General features: G+C 49.5%; 1 protein-coding gene across 2 annotated transcripts; it reads left to right on the top strand.

Moving 5' to 3' along the window:
* Window positions 1-268: 268 nt before the first annotated feature.
* LPO (lactoperoxidase) lies at window positions 269-18,558 on the top strand. 2 transcript variants are annotated; one of them, XM_069481137.1, is made up of 12 exons: window positions 269-344; window positions 1,272-1,359; window positions 2,658-2,818; window positions 4,511-4,628; window positions 5,088-5,217; window positions 5,972-6,178; window positions 7,435-7,759; window positions 9,917-10,077; window positions 15,946-16,198; window positions 17,066-17,239; window positions 17,904-18,141; window positions 18,351-18,558. In XM_069481137.1, the coding sequence occupies exons 1-12, from the start codon at window positions 269-271 to the stop codon at window positions 18,556-18,558; spliced, it is 2,139 nt and encodes a 712-aa protein (XP_069337238.1). The 2 variants fall into 2 exon arrangements, with proteins under 2 accessions (XP_069337238.1, XP_069337239.1); XM_069481138.1 differs by lacking the exons at window positions 1,272-1,359; window positions 2,658-2,818.
* Window positions 18,559-21,388: the final 2,830 nt, after the last annotated feature.

Here is a 21,388-nt window from a genome sequence, read left to right as displayed (position 1 = left end):
AGAGCGAGTAGGAGCAAATGCAGAATGACAACTTAGGGCCTGAAACTCGGAAGCCTGAGTTCTTCCACCATTGCTTCTTTCCATCTCCCCCACTACCTGGCGTGGGCTGTGCATAGGGTAGACGCTTAATTCGTTAGCATGGTTTCCTCTTCCCTGTCCCAATGTTAAGGCACCTGGTGCTCCCTGGGCTTTCTGTCTTCTGCGATTCAGTCCTTCCCACTGGGGCTCTAGAGAGGCTCACAGCATGACCCTGTGTCTCGTTTCAGCAATGAGGGGCCTTCTCCATCTCCCAGACCTCCTGGCTTCGCTGATCCTGCTCCAGGCTGCAGTAGCTGCTGCGAGAGGTAAGTGTCTCCCTGTACTGGTTTCCTGGGGCTGCCATAACAAAGCACCACAAACTGGGTGGCTGCAGACAATAGAAACTTATTTTCTCACAGTCCAGGAGGCTAGACATCCAAGATCAAGGTGTTGGCAGGGCCGTGTTCCCCATGAAGGCTCTAGAAGAGAATCCTGCCTGTCTCTTCCAGCTTCTGGTGGCTCCTGGCATCCTTGGTGTTCCTTGGCTTGTAGCTGCATCACTCCAATCTCTACCTCAGTCTCCACATGGCCTTTGTCTCTGCACATTGTCTCCTCTTCTTATAAAACCACCAATCATTGAGTTTAGGGCTCACCCTAATCCAGTATGACCTCATTTTAATAGGGTCTGCAGAGACCTTATTTCCAAATAAGGTCATATTCTGAGGCTCTGTGTGGATGTGAATTTGGGGACGGCTATTTAACCCACTACATTCTCCTTGTTCAGAGAATGGGTCCTCCCCACCCCCCATATTCCAGCTCCCAATACTAGTGAAAACAAGGAATACCACCGCTACCTTCATGCCATCTCCCTCCCTACTTCAGGGTCCTGGTGATCAGTAAGCTCTTTGATGGACTTGCTTAAGAGTCTGTGCAACCATCTCACCAAGAACCAGAAAAATCCCCACAGCCCAGTAACCTGAGCCAACCTGAGTGATCATACTCCTCCTTCATCCCACCCCTGGGTGTTCCAGTGATATCTCGAAGAGCAATTTTAGCATCTAATTGAAGATCCCAGAGTATTCTTCCCATTCTGTGCTTTTGCCTCTTAAGGACTCTTGTGACAGTTTCCTAATCTTGATCTCCTGCCTGCTGAGATTTGAGGGATGGGAGTGATGGCGGAGAAAGAGGGAGCCAGGCAGAGGACATCTCAAAGGAGTGGTGTCTGATGCCCTGCTCCCCCGCCCCACCCCAAGCACAGACCACCAGAACTGCTGCCATCTCGGAAGCTGTGAGTCAGGTCAAGGTCCAAGTCAACAAGGCCTTCCTGGACTCCCGAACCAGGTACGTGACACACACACATACACGTACTTCCTTTCACAGGTTTTGGGTTAATGCCAAGCACGTCTAGGCCAGCCCTGACAAGCCAGTGAGCCAGAGCAATTGTAAAACTCGCCCTTCCACCCCTCTCCAAGTATGTGGCATGTAGGAGCAACAGCCCACAACTCCTAACACCCTCAGCCTGGAAGTTACCTGGAAGTAGACATCTAACCTAATTCCGGAAGGACTTTGTTCCAGATGGCCTAATATTTCCTTGGGTCATGCATTCCAGAGTCTCAGAACGCCTCTAGGTAAAAGTTCTTCATTCAGCCTACTGGCATTGACTGACTGAGGTCAGGGTCACTAGAAGCAGAACCCGAGACCTGGATGTACGTGCAGGTGACTTATTAGGGGCGCGCTCTCAGGGAAGCTGAAATGGAGCGAAGGAAGGGGAGGCTGGAAGGCAGTAGGCCTGGTGGCTCCTTGCACCTGCCCTGTGCGCCCGCGTAGTCCTCTAGTGCTTTAGAGTTAATGGCCTGGTATGTAGTGAAAAGCCAGGTACAGTGAACTGTACCCAAAAATTAGGGTTGTCTTCTGTGAGAATTTGAGCCACTTCCAATATTTATGAGTTTTAGAGCCACAGAGATCATCTCATAGAACCCCTTCATCTCACATATAAGGAAACTGAGGCACGGTGAGGGGGTAGAGGGTTCTCAAGGAGAGACTTTTCTTTCCACCTTGCCCTTGGTCATTCATCTGTGTTGTCACAAACTTCTGAGTAGAAGGGTTTTTGTTTTCTCATTGTACACTTGGGAAATTAAGGAATAGGCTGGGTGCTTCGGGCCCCATCTGAACAAGCTCGAGGCTAGTTCTAGGGCCGGATGCAGTGAAGGATGTTTTCATGGGCAGCCTGGAGGGACACACACATCCTAGCCCTAGAATTCTCCTCCATGGAGCTTGATGACATGCCAGCTACATGCCAGGGGTTCCTCAAGTCTGAATCAGTCACCCCCGGGGGCCTGTGTGTGTTTTTGAGGCTCCTCTGACTGGAACCAGGAACTGGTCTTTTCACGTCCGCCCACCTGCGTTCCCTCAGCACCAGACCTGCCAACACTCAGGGGCCACTGTAGCCTCCTCCTCCCGGAGGAGCATTTCCAGAGGCGCCAGCAGAGAAATGAAGAAAAGGTCCTGGGAGCACAGAAGTGTCTGTGTCCTGTGTGCCTCCCACGTCCCCTGTACATACACCACCTCCCGCCCCTCCGCTGGGCCCCCAGCCCCCTCCTACAGCGCCGGGCTGTGACCCCCACCACTCTGCACCACAGGCTGAAGGCCGCCATGAGCTCTGAGACGCCCACCAGCCGACAGCTGTCGGAGTACCTCAAGCACGCCAAAGGCCGGACACGCACAGCCATCCGCAACGGGCAGGTGTGGGAGGAGTCCCTAAAGACACTGAGGCAGAAGGCATCCTTAACCAATGTCACAGGTACAGAAAACCTACCAGCCCCCTGATGGCAGGAAGGGCCACCTCCCCACAGGAGAGAGCAGAGGCCACCAGAAGCGGCACTCCCTGTCAGGAGCTATCTACTCAAAGAGGGACATGCAACTCTCCCTTCTCAGAACTGTAGACCAGACTGGCAGAGCAACGAGGGGCTTAGAGGACAGCAGAGGCAGGAACTCAGACCTAGCAATGTCACATTGCCAACTCCAAGTGAAGGGACATTGGTACTCTTTGTACAATACCATCTGTACAGCCTCTGCCCAGAGGAAGTGCTAAAGTCAATAAACACAGGCTCCCTGTCCCAAACCACAGTGCCACCACTTCCTCTAATAGAGGGGACATTTAAGCCACCTGTGTCAGGGCGATTTATAAGGATTATGTCACAGGAGATGAGATTGCCATCTTGTTCTGGGTAACTTGTTGCTGAAACAATGAATTTAACTGATGGCTTGGTCATAACCTCCTCCACGCCCATCCCCACCCCCAGCCAAATGCCACAGCTCATGGAGGGTCATGAGGAAGCGGTTTGGTCCTGACAGGAGGAAGAGGCTGCAGGTTCTCCCTGGGAAAACAGAAATGGAGGAAGACTACCTGGCCCAGGACTTGGGCAAATTCCAAAGTGCCAAAAGAAGGAAACTGGGACAAGGTGGGGAGAAGCCGGGAGCACTTTGGATTCTGAAATTCAAAAGGTGCTGAGGGTTGAACCCCAGCCCCTGCCAACTTTCACAGATTCCCGCCCTCCCTCCCCCGAAAAGAAGCCCCCATACAGCCACATTTCCCCGTCTCCCCTTCATTGCAGACACCAGGATGGATGAGGGGCTATGTTCGGAACTTGGCAGCTGTCTCCATTCTGTGCCTACATTGAACCCTCTGATGCCTAAGGCCCCCCTCTGTTACTCCTCCCCCCCCCTCACTATAAAATTACCTGTCCCTGGGCGCAGTGGCTCACGCCTGTAATCTTAGCACTCTGAGAGGCTGAGGTGGGAGGATCGCTTGAGCTCAGGAGTTGGAGACCAGCCTGAGCAGGAGTGAGACCCCATCTAGTAACTAAAAATAGAAAAAAATAGCCAGGAATGGTGGCACGTGCCTATAGCCCCAGCTACTCAGGAGGCTGAGGTGGGAGGATCGCTTGAACCCAGGAGTTTGAGGTTGCTGTGAGCTAGGCTGACATCATGGCACTCTGGCCCAGCCAAAGAGCAAGATTCTATGTATGTATATATCTGTCGCTTCCCGACATCCTTCCTAGCTACATTCCTTCTTGCTTTATACTTTAGGTGTCAGCGAAGCTTTAGAAGGAAAGCAATCTTATCAAACTCATACTAACATATGCTTAACCTCTTGGGGGGGGGGGGGTATTTTCATTCTAAAGGAAAGATTTGTAGATTCAAATGAATCTTGGCCTGAGAGACAGGGAATTACCAGCCATGCTGGGGACGTTCCCAATCACTCACTATCTGTGTGGCCTGGGGCAAGTCTTTTGAGTGTTATGGTCTCAGTTTCTTCTCTGTAAAATGGGAGTAAAAAAAAAATCTTACCTTAATGAGTTGTGAAGATCAAATGAGAAACCGCCTGGGAAATGCTCACCTAGAACATGGAACGTGTCCTGCCGTGTTTGGAGAAGGACATGCCTCCGAATGGAGCAGGAACTCAGCCCCTTTGGGGGCCCTTCTGTTTCAGGCTCCACCCTGGACCTGACCTCGCTGTCCTGGGAGGTGGGCTGCGATGCCCCTGCTCCGGCGGTGCAATGCGACATGAGCAGTCCTTACCGCACCATTTCGGGAGACTGTAATAACAGGTGCCTGGGCAGGGGTGGGCGTGAGGGGCAGACCCCCACTAACCGCCCGCCCCGCCCACCTGCACCCCCAACCACTACGCCTTGCTTTGCCCCTTGGGCATTCCAGGCAGAGCCGCCCCTGCCGCTGCCGCAGCCCTACCCTCCTGGACTTGCACCCCCAACTTCCCCACCTTCTAAAGATCACGCGTTTCCAGCGGTCCCAGTGAGCCCACCGTGTCCCAGTGGAAGTGACACCTTTCCCCAGGGCAGAGGAGTCCCGCGCCCTCAGGGGATGGGGACAGTTCAGAACCCCCCCCCCATTTGACGCACATCCTTTGCGTCCCCTTTCCCTCGGGCAGAGGCTCCTGGGGTTCCCCCATGGGGTCCCGAGCAGTGGGACCCGGGGTCGGGGGTGGCCCGGCGCGGCAGGAGACCCCGCGCCGAGCGGCCGAGGCTGAGGGCGGGTCCCCGCGGTTCCAGGAGGAGGCCCGCGCTGGGCGCCGCCAACAGGGCCCTGGCGCGCTGGCTGCCCGCGGAGTACGAGGACGGGCTCTCCCTGCCCTTCGGGTGGACGCCGGGGAAGACGCGGAACGGCTTCCCTCTCCCGCTGGTGAGGGCGGGCCGGCTGGGGGCGAAGGATGGGAAGCAGAGGGGAAGGGATGCACTCCCCAAAGACACGCGGAAAGGAAGAAGAAATAGGTGGGAGGGTGGAGGGATGCGCGGCGGAGCCGCTTCCCGAGAGAGATGATTCGGACTTGCTCCCTGGCGACGTTCCCCGAAGTGCCACTAGACGGCAGCAGAGCTCCGAGCCCGGAGCCCAGCCACGTGGTGGTCACGTCCCAGCCGCCAAAGGCCTGATACCCTGGGGTCTCCCAGGCAGATGGCCTCCCTGCCCCATCCTGCTCGCGCTTACCCCTGCCCCAGCCCCTGGAGTGCATCAGCTGTTGTTTGCCTGGAGGTCCTATCTGTTGGCCTCATCGGAGCTGGCAGCCCTTACCCAGAGCCCCTCTCCTATTCACGGACACCTGGCGCCTCCGTGGCACTCACTTCAGAGGCAGCCTGTCTTTGTTTTTCCTCCCCATAATGGAAAGGGCACTGGCCCTGCAAGTCATCAAGTCATAGAGACCCGGGTTCAGTCCCATCCCTGCCCTTTTGTAGCTGCAGGACCTTGGAGAACTGACGTCACGGCTCCAGGATTCAGTGTCGTCCTTTACAAGATGGGGTAATGCCACCCACCTCACAAGCTCCTCATGGAGATTGAATGCACCTGTTACATAGTGGGCACTTAATAAACTGCAGTTGAATCTGAATCCTCAAAGCACTTTTTCCTCTAATCCACCCTCCCCTTCTCCCTCCGTCCATAGGCCCGGGAGGTATCCAACGAGATTGCCGGCTATCTGAATGAGAAGGATGTCCTGGACCAAAATAGGTCCCTGCTCTTCATGCAGTGGGGTCAAATTGTGGACCACGACCTGGACTTTGCCCCTGACACCGAGCTGGGGAGTAACGAGTACTCCAAAGCCCAATGTGAGGAGCACTGTATCCAGGGAGGCAACTGTTTCCCCATCATGGTAGGCCCTGCAGGGGGGCGGATGTCCCTAACCAGTCCCTTACCCACCCTGATGTAGGAGACATGCCCAGCCCTTTAACTAGGATCTCTTGGTAGACCTTGGATGCTGATTTGATAGCTTCCCAAGCCTCACACATCCATTCATTCACTCAGCCATTTATTCAGTAAATAGACATTGACCATCTAATCCGTGCCAGGCAGTACACTAAGCACCAGGGATACAAAAATGAATAAAACACTGCTTCTGCTGTCAAGGACAAAGGGCCAGTGTGGGAAATGGACATGTAACTACTAATGGCAAAACTGGAAAGCTCTGGGGAGCCTTGGTCAGCAGCAATGGTAACACCTGGGGGTTTATTAGGCGTGCAAAATCTCAAGCCTCACCCCAGACGTCGGGAAATACATTCTATTAATACATTTTACCAAGATTCCCGGGAGATTCATCTTACACACAGTAAAGGTTTTGGAACACTGCTGTAAGTCATTCTAAAGGAAACTTGGATGAATCAGAATGAGCCGCAGGGATTTGTGGGAATTTCCTGCAGGAGGGGAGAGGACCTGGCAGTAGTGCACCTTTTCTTCTTATTCACGGGTTTCACGGTTAGAGAGTAATTTATTCACTTAAACAACAAATCAAGGCTATGTGCTGTGGCATAAAGAATATGAGCTGGGAAATGAAGCCAATCTAGATCTGAATCCCACATCTTTCCCTTCCAGCAGTTTGTAAGTTCTTAGGCAAGTTACTTAACTGTTTTGAGCCTCAGTTTCCTCACCTGTAAAATGGGACTGAATTGTCCACTTTATGGGGTTTTCTGAGGACAGAAGTGAGATAAAGTATTCATAATGCCTGGCATATGGTAGGTCCAGAAATAAAATGGTAGCTTTATTAGTAGTAATTATTAACAAACCCTTTCCCATCTCATGTCCTGCTTTCCTGTACAGGGATGTCAGAACTCCCCTCCCCATCGAAAATTCAGAGCCCTCACTGTAAAGGACTGAATGGTTGCCTTTTGCTCTTTTTATTCAGTAAATAGATATTAACCATCTAGTCTGTGCCAGGCAGGATATAGTGAACTTCAGGGTATTAAAGGCCTAGGGTGTGCAACATCAGCAGGAAGTGTCTAGGGTCAGTGTCTGGTCCCAGGGTCCCAGGAGGGTGTCATCAACATCTTTGCATCCAGACTTGCCTTGGGGAAAGGTCGCCAGGGCCCAGCTATGCTGCCCCTGCCTGGTCATTGATGCCCAATCTCTCTGCAGTTTCCACGCAATGACCCCAAGCTGAGGACTCAAGGGAAGTGCATGCCTTTCTTCCGAGCCGGGTTCGTCTGTCCCTCTCCACCCTACCAATCCTTGGCCCGAGAACAGATCAACGCTCTGACCTCCTTCCTGGATGCCAGCTTTGTGTACAGCTCCGAGCCATACCTGGCCAGCCGCCTCCGCAACCTCAGCAGCCCCCTGGGCCTCATGGCCGTCAACGAGGAGGTCTCAGACCATGGGTTACCCTTCCTGCCATTTGCCAACAAGAAACCAAGCCCCTGCGAGTTCATCAATACCACCGCCCGTGTGCCCTGCTTCCTGGCAGGTGAGTCTAGGCCGGGAGCAGAAGGGCCCAAGGACAAGGGGGTTATCCAGGGAGGCTCCACCACTGCTCCTTTCTCATCAGCTTTCTGGAAAAATGCACACCAAGCCACTGCTGACCCTGGCACTGGTCCAGGACTGGCAGAAGGGCCCAGATGAATAGAGAATCTAAGAACATGTATTCACTGTAAAACAAAACAAGGAAGTTCAGAAAAGCTCAAAGAAAATAAAAAGAAAATTCACACAATCCCACCACCCGTCAAAATCATCATTAACAATTTTTAATACCTATCATTCCAGTATTTTTCTATCACACATATAGCTCTACATTGTTTTACATAATTGGGGTCCTACTAATGCTCTATAACCTGATGCCTTCACTTAGTATACTCCATGCCCTTAACTATTCTTCTACAACATGATTTTTTTTTTTTTTTTTTTTGAGACAGAGTCTCACTCTGTTGTCCAGGCTAGAGTGCCCTGACGTCAGCCTAGCTCACAGCAACCTCAAACTCTCAGGCTCAAGCAATCTTCCTCTCTCAGCCTCTCGAGTAACTGGGACTACAGGCATGCACGACCATGCCTGGCTAATTTTTTCTATCTTTATTTTTAGTTGTCCAGCTAATTTATTTCTATTTTGAGTAGAGACAGGGTCTCACTCTTGCTCAGGCTGGTCTCGAACTCCTGAGCTCAAGCGATCCTCCCTCCTCGGCCTCCCAGAGTGCTAGGATTACAGTACAACATGATTTTTAATGGCTGCCTGGTATTTCCTGACATATGTTACCATACTTTATTTTTTTCTCAACCCTATGTGGAGGCATTTAGTTATTTCTAGTTTTTCTGTGTTGTATTGTTGTTGTTTAGGTAATGATTATCTTTATTGATGAACCTTTGTTCTCCTTTTCGATACATTTAAGATAATTTCCTAGAAGAGGAAGTTCTAGATTAAGAGGAACATATATTTTTAAGGCAACCTGTGTGTGACCAAAGCCCTCCTAATTCTGTTCCTTCCAGGGGCTCACGCCCTCCTGGGCCTCTATCTCTGGCTTCTGGAGGCCTTCGCTCCTTCAAAACTCTGCTCTCCTGGGACAAACCCCCCGGCCACCCTGACATGGCAGAAAGCCTGCCCAGAGGCCACGGTCTTTTGGTAGACCTTTTGGATTTTGTGTTCGCACATACCCCACATCAATCCAGGCACAAAGCCAAGCTATTTCCTATTTTCATAAAAATATGCACTAACACCAAGAATTTGTGGATTTAGTAGACTTTCCTAAAGATTAGAGGACACCTGGTCTTTCACCATTTAACTGCTCCCATCCTTACTCCTCTCCACCCCCGATAAGCCCCCATCTAGGTTCTTCTCCCTTTATTACCTAGAGGAATTCAGCCCTACCCAGGTTCCTACCCTCAAACCTGCATTCCTAAAATTTTCAGAGTTGCTCTGCAAAATAAAAAGCCCCTCATTTATTTTACCTGCCCTTCTTAGAAGGAAGTTGAATTAATTACAATTAACAAAATTTTCCTTCCTCACTCTGGGAGGCCGAGGTGGGCGGATCGTTTGAGCTCTGGAGTTCGAGACCAGCCTGAGCAAGAGCGAGACCCCATCTCTACTAAAAATAGAAAGAAATTATATGGACAGCTAAAAAAATATATATAGAAAAAATTAGCCGGGCATGGTGGTGCATGCCTGTAGTCCCAGCTACTTGGGAGGCTGAGACAGGAGGATTGCTTGAGCCCAGGAGTTTGAGGTTGCTGTGAGCTAGGCTGACGCCACGGCACTCACTCTAGCCTGGGCAACAGAGTGAGACTCTGTCTCAAAAAAAAAAAAAAAAAATTTCCTTGCTGGTATGTCACCAGTAGCCTTTACCACATTCCCAGGTGATAAGCCTTATTATCCCCACTTTCACAGACAGGAAACTGAGGCTCAGAAACATTAGGTAACTTGTCCAAGTCCACACAGCTAAGAAGTGTATGTATGGAACTGAATTCAAACTTGTGCTTCCTCCCCCAGTCCCCAGCCCTCTCCACCCTACTTCCCTTAAGTTGACTGGCAGGAGGGGCCTAGGAGAGGGCCCGTGGGGCACCATCATTTCTTTGTGCGGGTTCCTGGGTCCCGGGCCTGCTCGGGGACAAGCCACCTCTCTGCCTTCTGGGCTTTCAGGAGATTCCCGAGCCTCAGAGCAGACCCTGCTGGCCACTTCCCACACCCTCTTTCTCCGCGAGCACAACCGGCTGGCCAGAGAACTGAAGAGACTCAACCCTTCGTGGGATGGAGAGAAGCTCTACCAGGAAGCCCGGAAGATCCTGGGAGCCTTCGTGCAGGTAGGAAGGCCCAGGCCCACCTGGCCCCGGCTTCCAGCTCTGCCGTCTGCTCGCTGCCACACCTCCAGCTACCTCCTCTGTTTCCAGACCTCCGTGCACCCTTTCTTCTGCTCCGCTGCTTCTCTCCCATTGTCTTGTCCTTATAAATGCCCCCTCCTTTCATTTCTTCAGCTTCTCTGTCCCAAAATGAATCCCTGAATTTGGAGTGATGGAGAGTCACCCAGATGTTGATCCCTTTAGTGTGTCTGCCCTGGTGCCATCACTGGAACCATATGCTCTTCCACTCCTGGGACTGCTACATTATATTGATATGGGTTATTTTGATTTCATTCTCTTCCTTTTTAATTCTCTGTACCTAAGCCTCATGTCATGGGTATGCTCAACTGGTATTGTTGATTGGCTGATGGACTAGAAGAGACTTAGAAAGATTAACAAGTTAGGCTGGGCGTAGTGCCTCACGCCTGTAACCCCAGCACTTTGGGAGGCTGAGGCAGGAGGATCACTTTAGGCCAGGAGTTTGAGACCAACCTGGACAACATAGTGAGACCTTGTCTCTAAAAAATCAGAAAAAATGATGGCACATGCCTGTAGTCCTAGCTACTCAGCAGGCTGAGGCAGGAGGATCACTTGAGCCTAGGAATTCGAGGCTTCAGTGAGCTGTGATTGTGCCACTGTACTCCAGCCTGGGTGACAGAGCAAGACCCTGTCTCTAAAAAAAAAAAAAAAAAAAAATGTTCACAGGTTTATATATTTTAAACATTTTATTCTGAAATAATTATAGATTCTCAGGAAGTTGTAAAAAAATATACAGGAAGGTGCTATGTACCCCTCACCCAGCCTCCCCCAGTGCTAACATCTTTCATAACCATAGCAACAGCAGGAAGTTTAACATTGATACAAACCATACAGCTTATTCAGACTTTACCAGTTTTAAATTCAATCATCTGTGTGTGTGTGTGTGTGTGTGTGTGTGCTAAAATTCAGATTTTGCTTATTTCTTCTTTCAGTTCTATCAGGTTTTGCTTCATGTATTTTAGAGCTCTGTTGTTTGATGCATAAACATTTAGGATTGCTTTATCTTCTTGATGGATAGATCCTTTTTTCATTATATAATGTCCCTTTTTGTCCTAGGTAACTTTATTTGCTCTGAAGTCAACTTTATCTGACATTAATATAGCCACTCCTCCTTTTTTAAAATTAATGTCTCTGTGATATATCTTATTTCCTCCATTTCAACCTATGTATGTCATCATGTTTCTTATAGGCAGTGAGTTTCTTGTGGACAACATATAGGTGAGTCACTGTAAAAAAAAATCTACTGTGCCAATTTCTGCCTTGTAACTGATGTATTTAGGCCATTTGCCTTTAAAGTAACTATTAATGTGTTAGGGCTTAACCATGCCATTTTATTATTTGTTTTCTGTTTGTTCCTTCTGTTTCTTGTTCCTCTGTTGTTATTGTTTTTCTTGCCTTCCTGTGGGTTAATTGAACATTTTTAGAGGTCCATTTTTATTTTTACATATTGCTTTATATGGTTTTTTTTTTTAGTGGTTGTTCTCAGTATGGGCAGATAGATAGAGATAGAAAGATAGAGACACATGGCATATCACAATCTACTAGTGTCAGTGTTTTATCACTTCAAGTGAAATATAGAAAACTTACTTCCACGAGGACCCTTTTCCTCCCCACTTTTAAAATATAATTATCTAAAGTATTTCCTCTACATACAGTTTGCATGACATCATATGGTGCTTCAATCATAAAATATGATTAAAGAAACTTATAAGGTAGAAAATAATTTATGTTTGCTTCTATTTTTACTCATTACATTGTTCTTCTTTCCTTTCTGAAGTCCCAGCCTTCTCTTGTTATCACTGTCTTTGTGTTTAAAGAGTTTTCTTTAGTCATTCTTTAAGGATAGGTCTGCTAGCAACAAATTTTCTCACTTTTCCTTCATCTGAGAATGTCTTTATTTCCCCTGTATTCCTGAAGAATAGTTTCACCAATACTAGATTCAGGGTTGACAGTTCTTTTCTTTCAGCACATGAAAAATGTTCTGTGACTTTCTCACGGCCTCCATGGTTTCAGATGAGATATTCACTGTTATTTGGATTGGTGCTTCTTTATAGGTAATTTGTCATTCTCTTTGGCTGTTTTTAAAACTTTTTCTTTTTTTCCCTGGCCTCGAACCCTTGGGCTGAAGCGATACTACCACCTCAGCTTCCAAAAGTGCTGGGATTGCAGGCATGAGCCACCACACCTGGCCTGAGACTTTTCTTTATATTTAGTTTTCAGAAATTTAATTATGATGTGTCTTGGAGCAAATTTCTTTATGTTTATACTGTTTGGGATTCAGTCACCTTCTCAAATCTGTAAATGTATGTCTTTCACCAATTTTGAGAAATTTTTAGGGATTAGTTCTTCAAATACTTTTTCAGTTTCACCCCCTTTCTCCTCTACTTCTGGGACTCCATTGATATGAATGTTAGACCTTTTGTCATTGTCTCACAGAACCCTGAGACTCTCATTTGTCTGGAGTGAGTGCCGTGGCGTCAGCCTAGCTCACAGCAACCTCAAACTCCTGAGCTCAAGCGATCCTCCTGTCTCAGCCTCCTGAGTAGCTGGGACTACAGGCATGCACCACCATGCCCGGCTAATTTTTTCTATATATATTTTTTAGCTGTCCATATAATTTCTTTCTATTTTTAGTAGAGATGGGGCCTCGCTCTTGCTCAGGCTGGTCTCGAACTCCAGAGCTCAAACGATCCGCCCACCTCGGCCTCCCAGAGTGCTAGGATTACAGGCGTGAGCCACCGCGCCCGGCCGTGTCTGAGGTTTTTTTTAAAGTCTGTTTTCTTTCTGTGGTTCAGATTGAGTAAATTCCATTGATCTGTCTTCAGTTCTATCCTCTGTCATCTCTATTATTGAGTCTATTTAAGTCTTTTTAAAATTTCAATTAGTATACTTTCAGTTCTATCATTTTAATTTGTTTCTTTTTATAACTTCTACTTCCTTGCTGTGATATTCTGTTTTTTATTTGTTTCAGGAGACTCTATAATTGATTATTGAAGCATTTTTATAATGGCTGCTTTAAAATATCAGATCCTTCTAACATCTGATTCATGTTGGTCTTGGCATTAGCTGAATGTCTTTTCTCACTCAAAATGTGGCTTTTCTGGTTCTTGTTATTATGAATGATTTTCTTTTTTTTTTTTTTTCTTTTCTTTTACCCCACCGTGACAGACATGTAAGGAATGGTTTTCAACTCTCTCCTAGACATTTGGTTATTGTGTTAGGAGACTCTCAATCCTATTTAAATCTTTAGCACATAGTTACCTTGTTTAGGTTTCGCACGTAGGTTCTGGACTACTTTTGTGAGCTTTAGTTCCACCAAAGTTTAGTTTCCTGAACCTAGCAATGCTATGTTCGTTTGCTTCATTCTTCTGGTGCTTCTGGGCTTCCCATTCAATCCCTGCTGGTGCTGTCTGCAAGGCAAGAAGGTGTTTTCCTTGCTGTCTGCTGTTGCTCAGCAACGTTTTAGGGAAGGAGAGGCCACTGTGCCCAATCTTCTTATGCTACCTGGTGATGAGCAAAGACACAGAGCTTCACTGCTGCCACCACTGCAGGCCAATCTGACCATTTGCCAGCGTAGATTGTGGATCGAGGGCTGGGATAGCCAGAGTCTTCAAGGGGACATGAGTTGTGAAGCAGCGATCAGGGTTTTCTACTAGGTCTCTGCTGGATTTCCCTTGGCCCAAACCTTCAGAAGGAGACAGCAGGCTTTACTTGACTTCTTTTGCCCATTTCTGTTGGAGGTTCCAGATTACCAGCCTCTCCTTCACCCAGTCTAGGGGTATGTAGGAACTCACCACGTTGGTATTCCCCGAGTCAAAAAATCCCCAGCCAGTTTACTCTCTTCTTTCCAGCTTTCAAAGTCCTTTTATTGTTGCCTGTTGAATAATTTCCAGGGTGTTTAGTTATATTTGGTGGGAGGAGTAAGGAAAATGAGTCTCTTCCATCTTGTTCTAGTACCAGAGCCTCGTGCACATATTTGTAACTATCGAAGAGATCTATTTCCATTATTTTTTTTCTCAAAATCTCCAGAATTCAATATTTATTTTTAAAAAATGGTTGGACCCAGTAATCATATTACTGGAGATACTTGTAGGAAATCATCCAGCAGAGTAAAAAATGTCTACCTAAAGATTGCATAAGTTAAGGCTTATATTAGTTTGCTAGTGCTGTCATAACAAAATACCAGAGACTAGATGGTTTAAATAAAAATTTTCTCATAGTTCTAGGGGCTGGAAGTCCAAGATCAAGGTGTTGGAAGATTTGGTTTCCCTGAAGCCTCTCTCCTTGGCTTGCAGATAGCTGCCTTTTCACTGTGTCTTCACACGGCTTTTTCTCCGTGCGTGTGCCTATCTGGTATCTCTCTCTCTCTCTCTCTCTCTCTCGCCTTATAAGGATGCCAGCTGTATTGGATTAGAGCCCCACCTTATGACCTCATTTAACCTTAATTACCTCCATAAAGGCCCTATCTACAAATACAGTCACATTAGAGGTTAGGGCTTCAACATAAGAATTTGAGGCGTACACAGTTCAATCCATAACGATGCTTTTTGGACTACGAGAAAAAGAAACCCACTCAGGCTAGTTCAGATGCTCAGTATTGGTTCAACCCTATACGTGTGTCAAATGGAAGATGATAAGGGTTTCTTCTGGGACAGGGAGTGTAGTTGAGCCTCATCAAAGGTTAGAGCCAGAGATTGGAAACCATCTGGAATTAGGGCAGCTACTCTGGTCCTGTCTCTCCCTCCTCTCTGCTCCTCTCTCAATTTCTCCATTGTTCTCCACTCTCTCTGCTGGTGGGTCTTCTCTGCTTTTCAGCACATGGTAGAAAATGAGCACCTATGTGACCCCACCTGCCACATCAGATCCAGCACCATCCAAAACAGTCTAGAACAGCTGCGTCCCCAATCTAAGTTCCTGAGAGGGAATCTGACTGACCAGCTTGGTCGGGTGCCACAGCTGGGCCATCCACTGTGGCTGAAGGTGGGGTTCTGTCTCCTGCTGCCTCCCACAGCCCGGGGGACAGACCACCTGATCCACAGGTGACATCCCCAAGGGATTTGTCACTGAACAAACTAGAAGCCACCTAAGAGTAAATCAATAAGAGAATGGCCAATCACATTTAAAATAATTGTGAAAGCTAGTTAGAAATGTAGAAAATGTTAAGTGAAAAAGAGGAATGCAAAGCTATGCATTCTCTAGGATTATAACTATGTAAAATACACATCATATAGATACAGACTAGAAAGAATACAAATTAATATAATTATTGTGTTATGTGGAGGCATGATTTTTCTTTTCTGAAAATTTTTTCTATTTGTGTTGTTCATTGGTGTTGCGTAAAATAACATTAGAATCAATCTTTCCATGATGCGGCATTTCTTTCAGAACTGGAGATTGAATGAATTTCCCTTGGTTGCCCCTGAATCACTCCTGTTTATCATTCTCCTCTCACCCTGACTTTGTTACATTAAAGTGACACACAAAGACTGCCACTTTAGCATCAAGGTCATAAACTTAGAGCAAAGATGACAAAGAGAGTACGTGTCATGTCCCAAATTCAAATGACTGATTAGTAGAACCTATGTTGAGACAAATTATGAGAGATCAGCAGATAGGATGCCATGATCGATTAGCAATGTCTGCCATGGTCTAGGAATGGAAACTTGGCATGAATGCTATCCATTTGCCATCCTTGATTTTTGATTGCTCATCCCTCTTGGCCACAGCTCTTCTCCAGCCTCCCTCTGCAGAAGTTTAAACCTTCTCACACCCTTTCCTCATTTCTCTCTCCAGATTATTACCTTTAGAGACTACCTACCCATTGTGCTAGGTGACCATATGCATAAATGGATCCCCCCATATCAATGCTATGATGAATCTGTGGATCCCCGAATTTCCAATGTTTTCACCTTCGCCTTCCGCTTTGGCCACTTGGAAGTCCCCTCTACTGTGTCCCGTCTGGATGAGAATTATCAGCCATGGGGTCCAGAACCAGAACTCGCCCTGCACACCCTCTTCTTCAACACCTGGAGGATAGTCAAAGATGGTATGTCCTTTCGGGGAGCTGTCACCTGGCTCTCCTCTCTGCAGCCTGCTCGTAGGGAAACCTGGCTTGGAAGTCAGACTTCAAGCACTTTTGTGTGACCTTGGGCAAGTGAATTCACCTCACTGAGCCTCAGTTTCCTCATTTGTAAGATGGGGAAAATAGTAATACCCATCTCATGCAGATATCCAAAAAAATTAAATGAGATATACATGTAGAGCACCCTACAGTGGTTCCTGACACAAAGGAGGTGATCAATAAATATTAGTTATTATTATTTCTTTCCTCCTGGCTTCTAAGGTGCCTGGGATTTCCCTACCTCTTTTCCCTGCCCTAGGCTTCTCTGACTTCTACAGAAAGAATTCGTGGGCTTGGTAAATAAACTTCTCTTTTCTATTCTCCTCTAAAGCCTTCCACCTCTATGAGGTGCCAGAGGTGGGAGCCAGCTTTCCTTTATCTCTGGGGCTGTGCTGTGCTGACACTGGCTTCACTTAAGGCCTCATGCATTAGGGCCATTTCCTAAAGATTTCTGCAACCTCTTTCCAGTCTGCAGTGTTCCTCAGCAGAACACACGGAAAGAGAAGGAGCTGACTCCATGAACTAGAGCTTGAAAAAAAATCTTGACATTTATACTCATGTCATCATCCCGCCCTTTCTGCCACCCTCGGAGCAGGCAGTGTGGGCTCTCCCCTCCCCCTGAGCACACCCCGCAGGCTGCACTGTGCTCTGCTCTCCCTACTTCCAGCCCACGCTGTCCAGGTGGCCCTACTTTCAACCAAGAGAAAATGTCTGGTGGAGGCAGGGGCCAGCCGTGGAAGATGTCCCCACCCTACTCCATCCTCAGGATGGCCTCTGGGTCTCTCTCGGCAGGTGGAATTGATCCTCTGGTGCGGGGCCTGCTGGCCAAGAAGGCCAAGTTGATGAAACAGAACAAAATGATGACGGGAGAGCTGCGCAACAGGCTTTTCCAGCCAACTCACAGGATCCACGGCTTTGACCTGGCTGCCATCAACATACAGCGCGGCCGGGACCACGGGCAGCCTGGTGAGTGCGCTGGGGTCTGGCCTGTGCTGGGGAACTTTTAGCTAATTTCTGGGGCCCTTAGAGACCCTTCTCTGTAACCCTTAGAATCTGATCTATTTTAAAATGGAAGGAAGGCCAGTTTTTAAAACCCACTTTGTTCATCTACAAAGTGGAATCTTCCATTTTCCCTAATGCAGAGACAAGAGCACATACCTGGTGCTGTCTTGGAGTTCCTCAGATGAAAAAGAGAACAACTAACTTGTAAAAACAGTTTAAAAGCTCAGAAAATATTAAGAAAAGAACAGAGAAATTGATGACTGTTGGACCTTTCTTTTGTACCCATGAATGGCAATTTAATATAGTAATAAAAAACCAGACTGCCTGAGTTCAAAGCCCAACTATGCCATTTACTAGTTATGGGACTTTGGGTGAATTACTTAACGCTTCTGTTCTTCAGTTTACACATTTATACAGTACTTAGAGTAGTGCCTGGACTCACAGTGAGTACCACAGAACCTACAATCTCCTCAGGACTAAAGTGCCACGGATACAAAATAACAGATCGCTGCCTCCCCGTCCCAAAGGCTGTGAGTTCAGACTTTTTAGGGCTGACAGAGCTGGAGTGGGTATGTCCCCAAGAGCGGGTGTGGGCAGAGATAAGACAGCCTCAGCCTCTCCATCCTAGGGTACAACTCTTGGAGAGGCTTTTGTGACCTCTCACGGCCGCAGACACTGAAGGAGCTGAACGTTGTGTTAAAGAACAAGGTGCTGGCCAAGAAGTTACTGCGTCTCTACGGCAGCCCTGACAACATCGACATCTGGATAGGGGCCATCGCGGAGCCCCTGGTGGAAAGGGGCCGGGTGGGGCCTCTCCTGGCCTGCCTCCTGGGCAAGCAGTTCCGGCAGATCCGTGACGGAGACAGGCGAGTGAGACTTCAGCGGGGGGAGGGCAGGCTGGAGCCCTTCTCCAAGGTGGGTGTCCCAGGGTCCTGCATCCTGCGTGAGGACTATCTCCAGACCTCAGGATGAGTGGGTCTTTTTCATGGTCCCAATGGCCTCCTTCGCTCCCCTGTGGCGGAGTGGGGCGAGGCCACAGCTGGACTGGATGGAATGACCTGCTGTCTCTCTGCAGGTTCTGGTGGGAAAACCCTGGAGTCTTCACAAAGGGGCAGCGGGACTCTCTACGGAAAATGTCCTTCTCACGCCTTGTCTGTGACAATACCCGCATCACCAAGGTCCCGCTGAACGCATTCCGGGCTAACAGCTACCCACGAGGCTTTGTGGATTGCTCAGCCATTGACAAGCTGGACCTCTCACCCTGGGCCTCGGCGGAGAATTAGGGGCCTGGGCTCCAAGGCCTCCACGCTGCACAGTAAAGCTCCCTTTGGTCCACGATGCCATTTCACACCCAGTCCCAGCCCTTCTTCCCAGCCAGGCCTTTCTACACCTGCCAGATGAACAGCTGGTCCAGGCCCCAGGGAGGCTGCCTTGGCCTTCCCAGCTCTTGCACTGGGCTCCCCAACTTCCACCCCCATCCACTCTGCTTGTGGAAATCCTCCTTTCTGTTGGGACTTAGGCCCTCTGAGATGCCCTTCCAGTCTAGCTTGCTGCATGTCACCTGTCCTCTCCCCTCAACAAGCCTTGCTGAGGCTGTGGCCTTTGACCCTTATCTGTCCTCCTGGCCTCTCAAACTAAACTGTACGATCCCTGAGCCAGGACTTCAGCCTGCTTCCGAGTGTCCCCCATGGCACCCAGCGTGGTGCTCAGCACATAGTTAGTGCTCAAAAGCACCTGGTGATCGACTAAAGATGCTGGCAGTGACACTGTTCCCTCTGAAGTCAGGCCTTGGAATTACTGTCAAATAAGCAGCTAGATGTTTGTAATCCATACGCACCTCACTGCTGAGATACAGCACGAGTGGGTCTCGGGGTGGGAGAGCACGGTGTGGTGGGATTTCCAAGAGCTCTCAAAGCAAGGGCTCCTGGGGAAGAAGAACTGGCTGTGGAGTCGCAGGAGATGGGGCTGCTGGCAGCGGGTGTGCGGTGGGGGGAATTACTGGTGTTGCCAAGGCATAAAACAGGAAGGAAAACCAAGCCTGAACTCCCTGCAGCTACAGGTAATTTCTCTTCCAGCAGCCCTTCTGGGAAATACCCTCTTCTAAGGCAGCGGTCCCCAACCTTTTTGGCATCAGGGACCGGTTTCATGGAAGACAATTTTTCCATGGGGGGGGGCGGGGAGGCGGAGCTCAGTCGGTGATGCGAGCAATGAGGAGCAGCTGTAAATGCAGATGAAGCTTCACTCTCCCACTGCGTGGCCCAGTTGCTAACAGGCCAAGGACAGTACTGGGCTGCAGCCCTGGGGGTTGGGGACCGCAGTGCTAGGGCAGCCCTAGGGCCTGTGAAGTCTCTAAGGGGAAATTTCAGAATATTCCTGAGCTGCTGCCCAATACAGATTCATATGTTCTTGTTTTGAAATGACCCTTCAGGTAAGGTCAGCCCAGCCAGGGCCCCAGGCCCCTGACCGGCGGGGTGGGCGTGGGAGACACCTAGCCATCCTGTGGGAAGAGCCCAGCAGCCCGGTGACCTGGACTGCAGCCCTGGCTCTGGCCCCTGCTTCTTTGAGGCCTCAATTGAGCCCCTTTCCTCTCTCAGCAGCCCTGTCCTCATCAGTGAAATGAGGACCAGCAGTGTCTACCCTGCCACTCACCACAGTGGGGCCCTAACGTTACCTGGGGCCCCAGGGTCCACTAGACCCCATCATCCTCCACACCTTCCCACTCCCAGTTGCGGTGCCCCCTCCCCATATGTGGGAAAGGTGGAGGGAAGCAGGGGGGTCCACCTGTCAGATGCAGGGGTCAAGCTCCAGGCAAGGCTACTTGGGGAAATGCAGTCCTCCTCCTCCTGCAGCGCTGACCCCGTGTGCTGGGCCCAGCCATCTGCTGTCCCTGAGTGAGAAGGGTCTCTGAACCCCTGTGCCAGGCTGCAGGGATGCAGGACGCGGCGGTCCCCTCTCCTTGGGGGGGCTGCCTTCCTACCCGACTTCTGCTCTTTCTCTCCTCCTGCACAGCACGTTGTCCCCACTACTTCCTGACACACAGTGAGCACACAGCAAATGTTTGCCAAAGCAATGAACGAACACAAGGGCTCAGTGACCACAGTCCCCTGCAGGGTGGCAGGGGTGGAGGGTGGGGGAGGAGGGTCTGTTTGGCATGGCCAGCCCCCCAGGTGTGGATCGGCCAAAGGAGGACTTCCCGGAGCCCTCACCCCAGTGCAGAAACACAAGGCCACACTGGCTCAGGGTCAGAGCCCAGAGGGAGCCTCTTGCTGAGGCGCCCGCCCCTGCGCAGACACGACAGCAGAGATCCCCATCCGAGGTGCTTTATTACCATAAACATCAGGGCAAACAAATGGTACAGAAAGGCCACTGGGCCCAGTTCCTCTTCAGGAGGACGTCTGGGAATAAGCAAGAAAACAGAGTAAGGAAGAAAGAGGGAAGCCACGGCCCGAGCCACACGGCCCAGCTGCGAGCGGTCCATCCTCCAGGGTCACCGGTTCACTTCTGCAAGCCAGGACACAGCCAAGGGGCAAACTCCCTGAGGGCACAAGTGGTACCCTGGTATCTCTCCTGCCTCTGTAAGTTTCCCACGCCAAGCACGGCGCCCTGCACACAGTAGGTGCACAATAAATGAAGAACCAGATGATGCTAACGGGCCTCTGAGGAGCCCTGACAGCTGTGATTTGCAAGGAAGAAAACTCATGCTTGGCGAGGCCGAGTAGTTTGCCCAAGGTCACACAGCCGTAAGCCTCAGGGCCAGGGAGTGAGCCCAGGCGGTCCGGCTCCAGAGCTGGGCTCCTCACCGATCTGCTCTGCTGCCCTCCACGTACTCAACATTCTCAAAAACAGCAAGCACACACTCGCACAAACGACACACAGGCAGAGCACATAACACACTACCCATGTTCACAGCCATACGAAACGCCAATTTGTAGACACTGCGCACAAGCGTGTGCGCACACGCACACACACACACACACACAAATGAACGTCCAGCCGCTCATTTTCTCAGCTGGCGCCAGAACAGGATGTGCTCACCTAGGGACAGGAGATCTCTGTGGTTCCAACTGGCCAGCCCAGGTGTACCCCTCACTGCTGCACCCCCTTGCCCAGCCC

This window comes from Eulemur rufifrons, chromosome 9 (assembly GCF_041146395.1).
Source record: "Eulemur rufifrons isolate Redbay chromosome 9, OSU_ERuf_1, whole genome shotgun sequence".
Lineage (NCBI taxonomy): Eukaryota > Metazoa > Chordata > Mammalia > Primates > Lemuridae > Eulemur > Eulemur rufifrons.
The sequence above is the reverse complement of the archived record's forward strand: the minus strand, read 5'-3'. Positions and strand labels throughout refer to the sequence as shown.

What these genes read in the sequence shown, in the direction of transcription:
- LPO (XM_069481137.1), top strand. Translation starts at nt 269, where the DNA reads ATGAGGGGCCTTCTCCATCTCCCAGACCTCCTGGCTTCGCTGATCCTG. An exon ending in ATCCTTAACCAATGTCACAG is followed by an intron (nt 2,819 to 4,510) that starts GTACAGAAAACC and finishes CTTCTGTTTCAG; the next exon opens with GCTCCACCCTGGACCTGACC. An exon ending in CTGGAGGATAGTCAAAGATG is followed by an intron (nt 16,199 to 17,065) that starts GTATGTCCTTTC and finishes CTCTCTCGGCAG; the next exon opens with GTGGAATTGATCCTCTGGTG.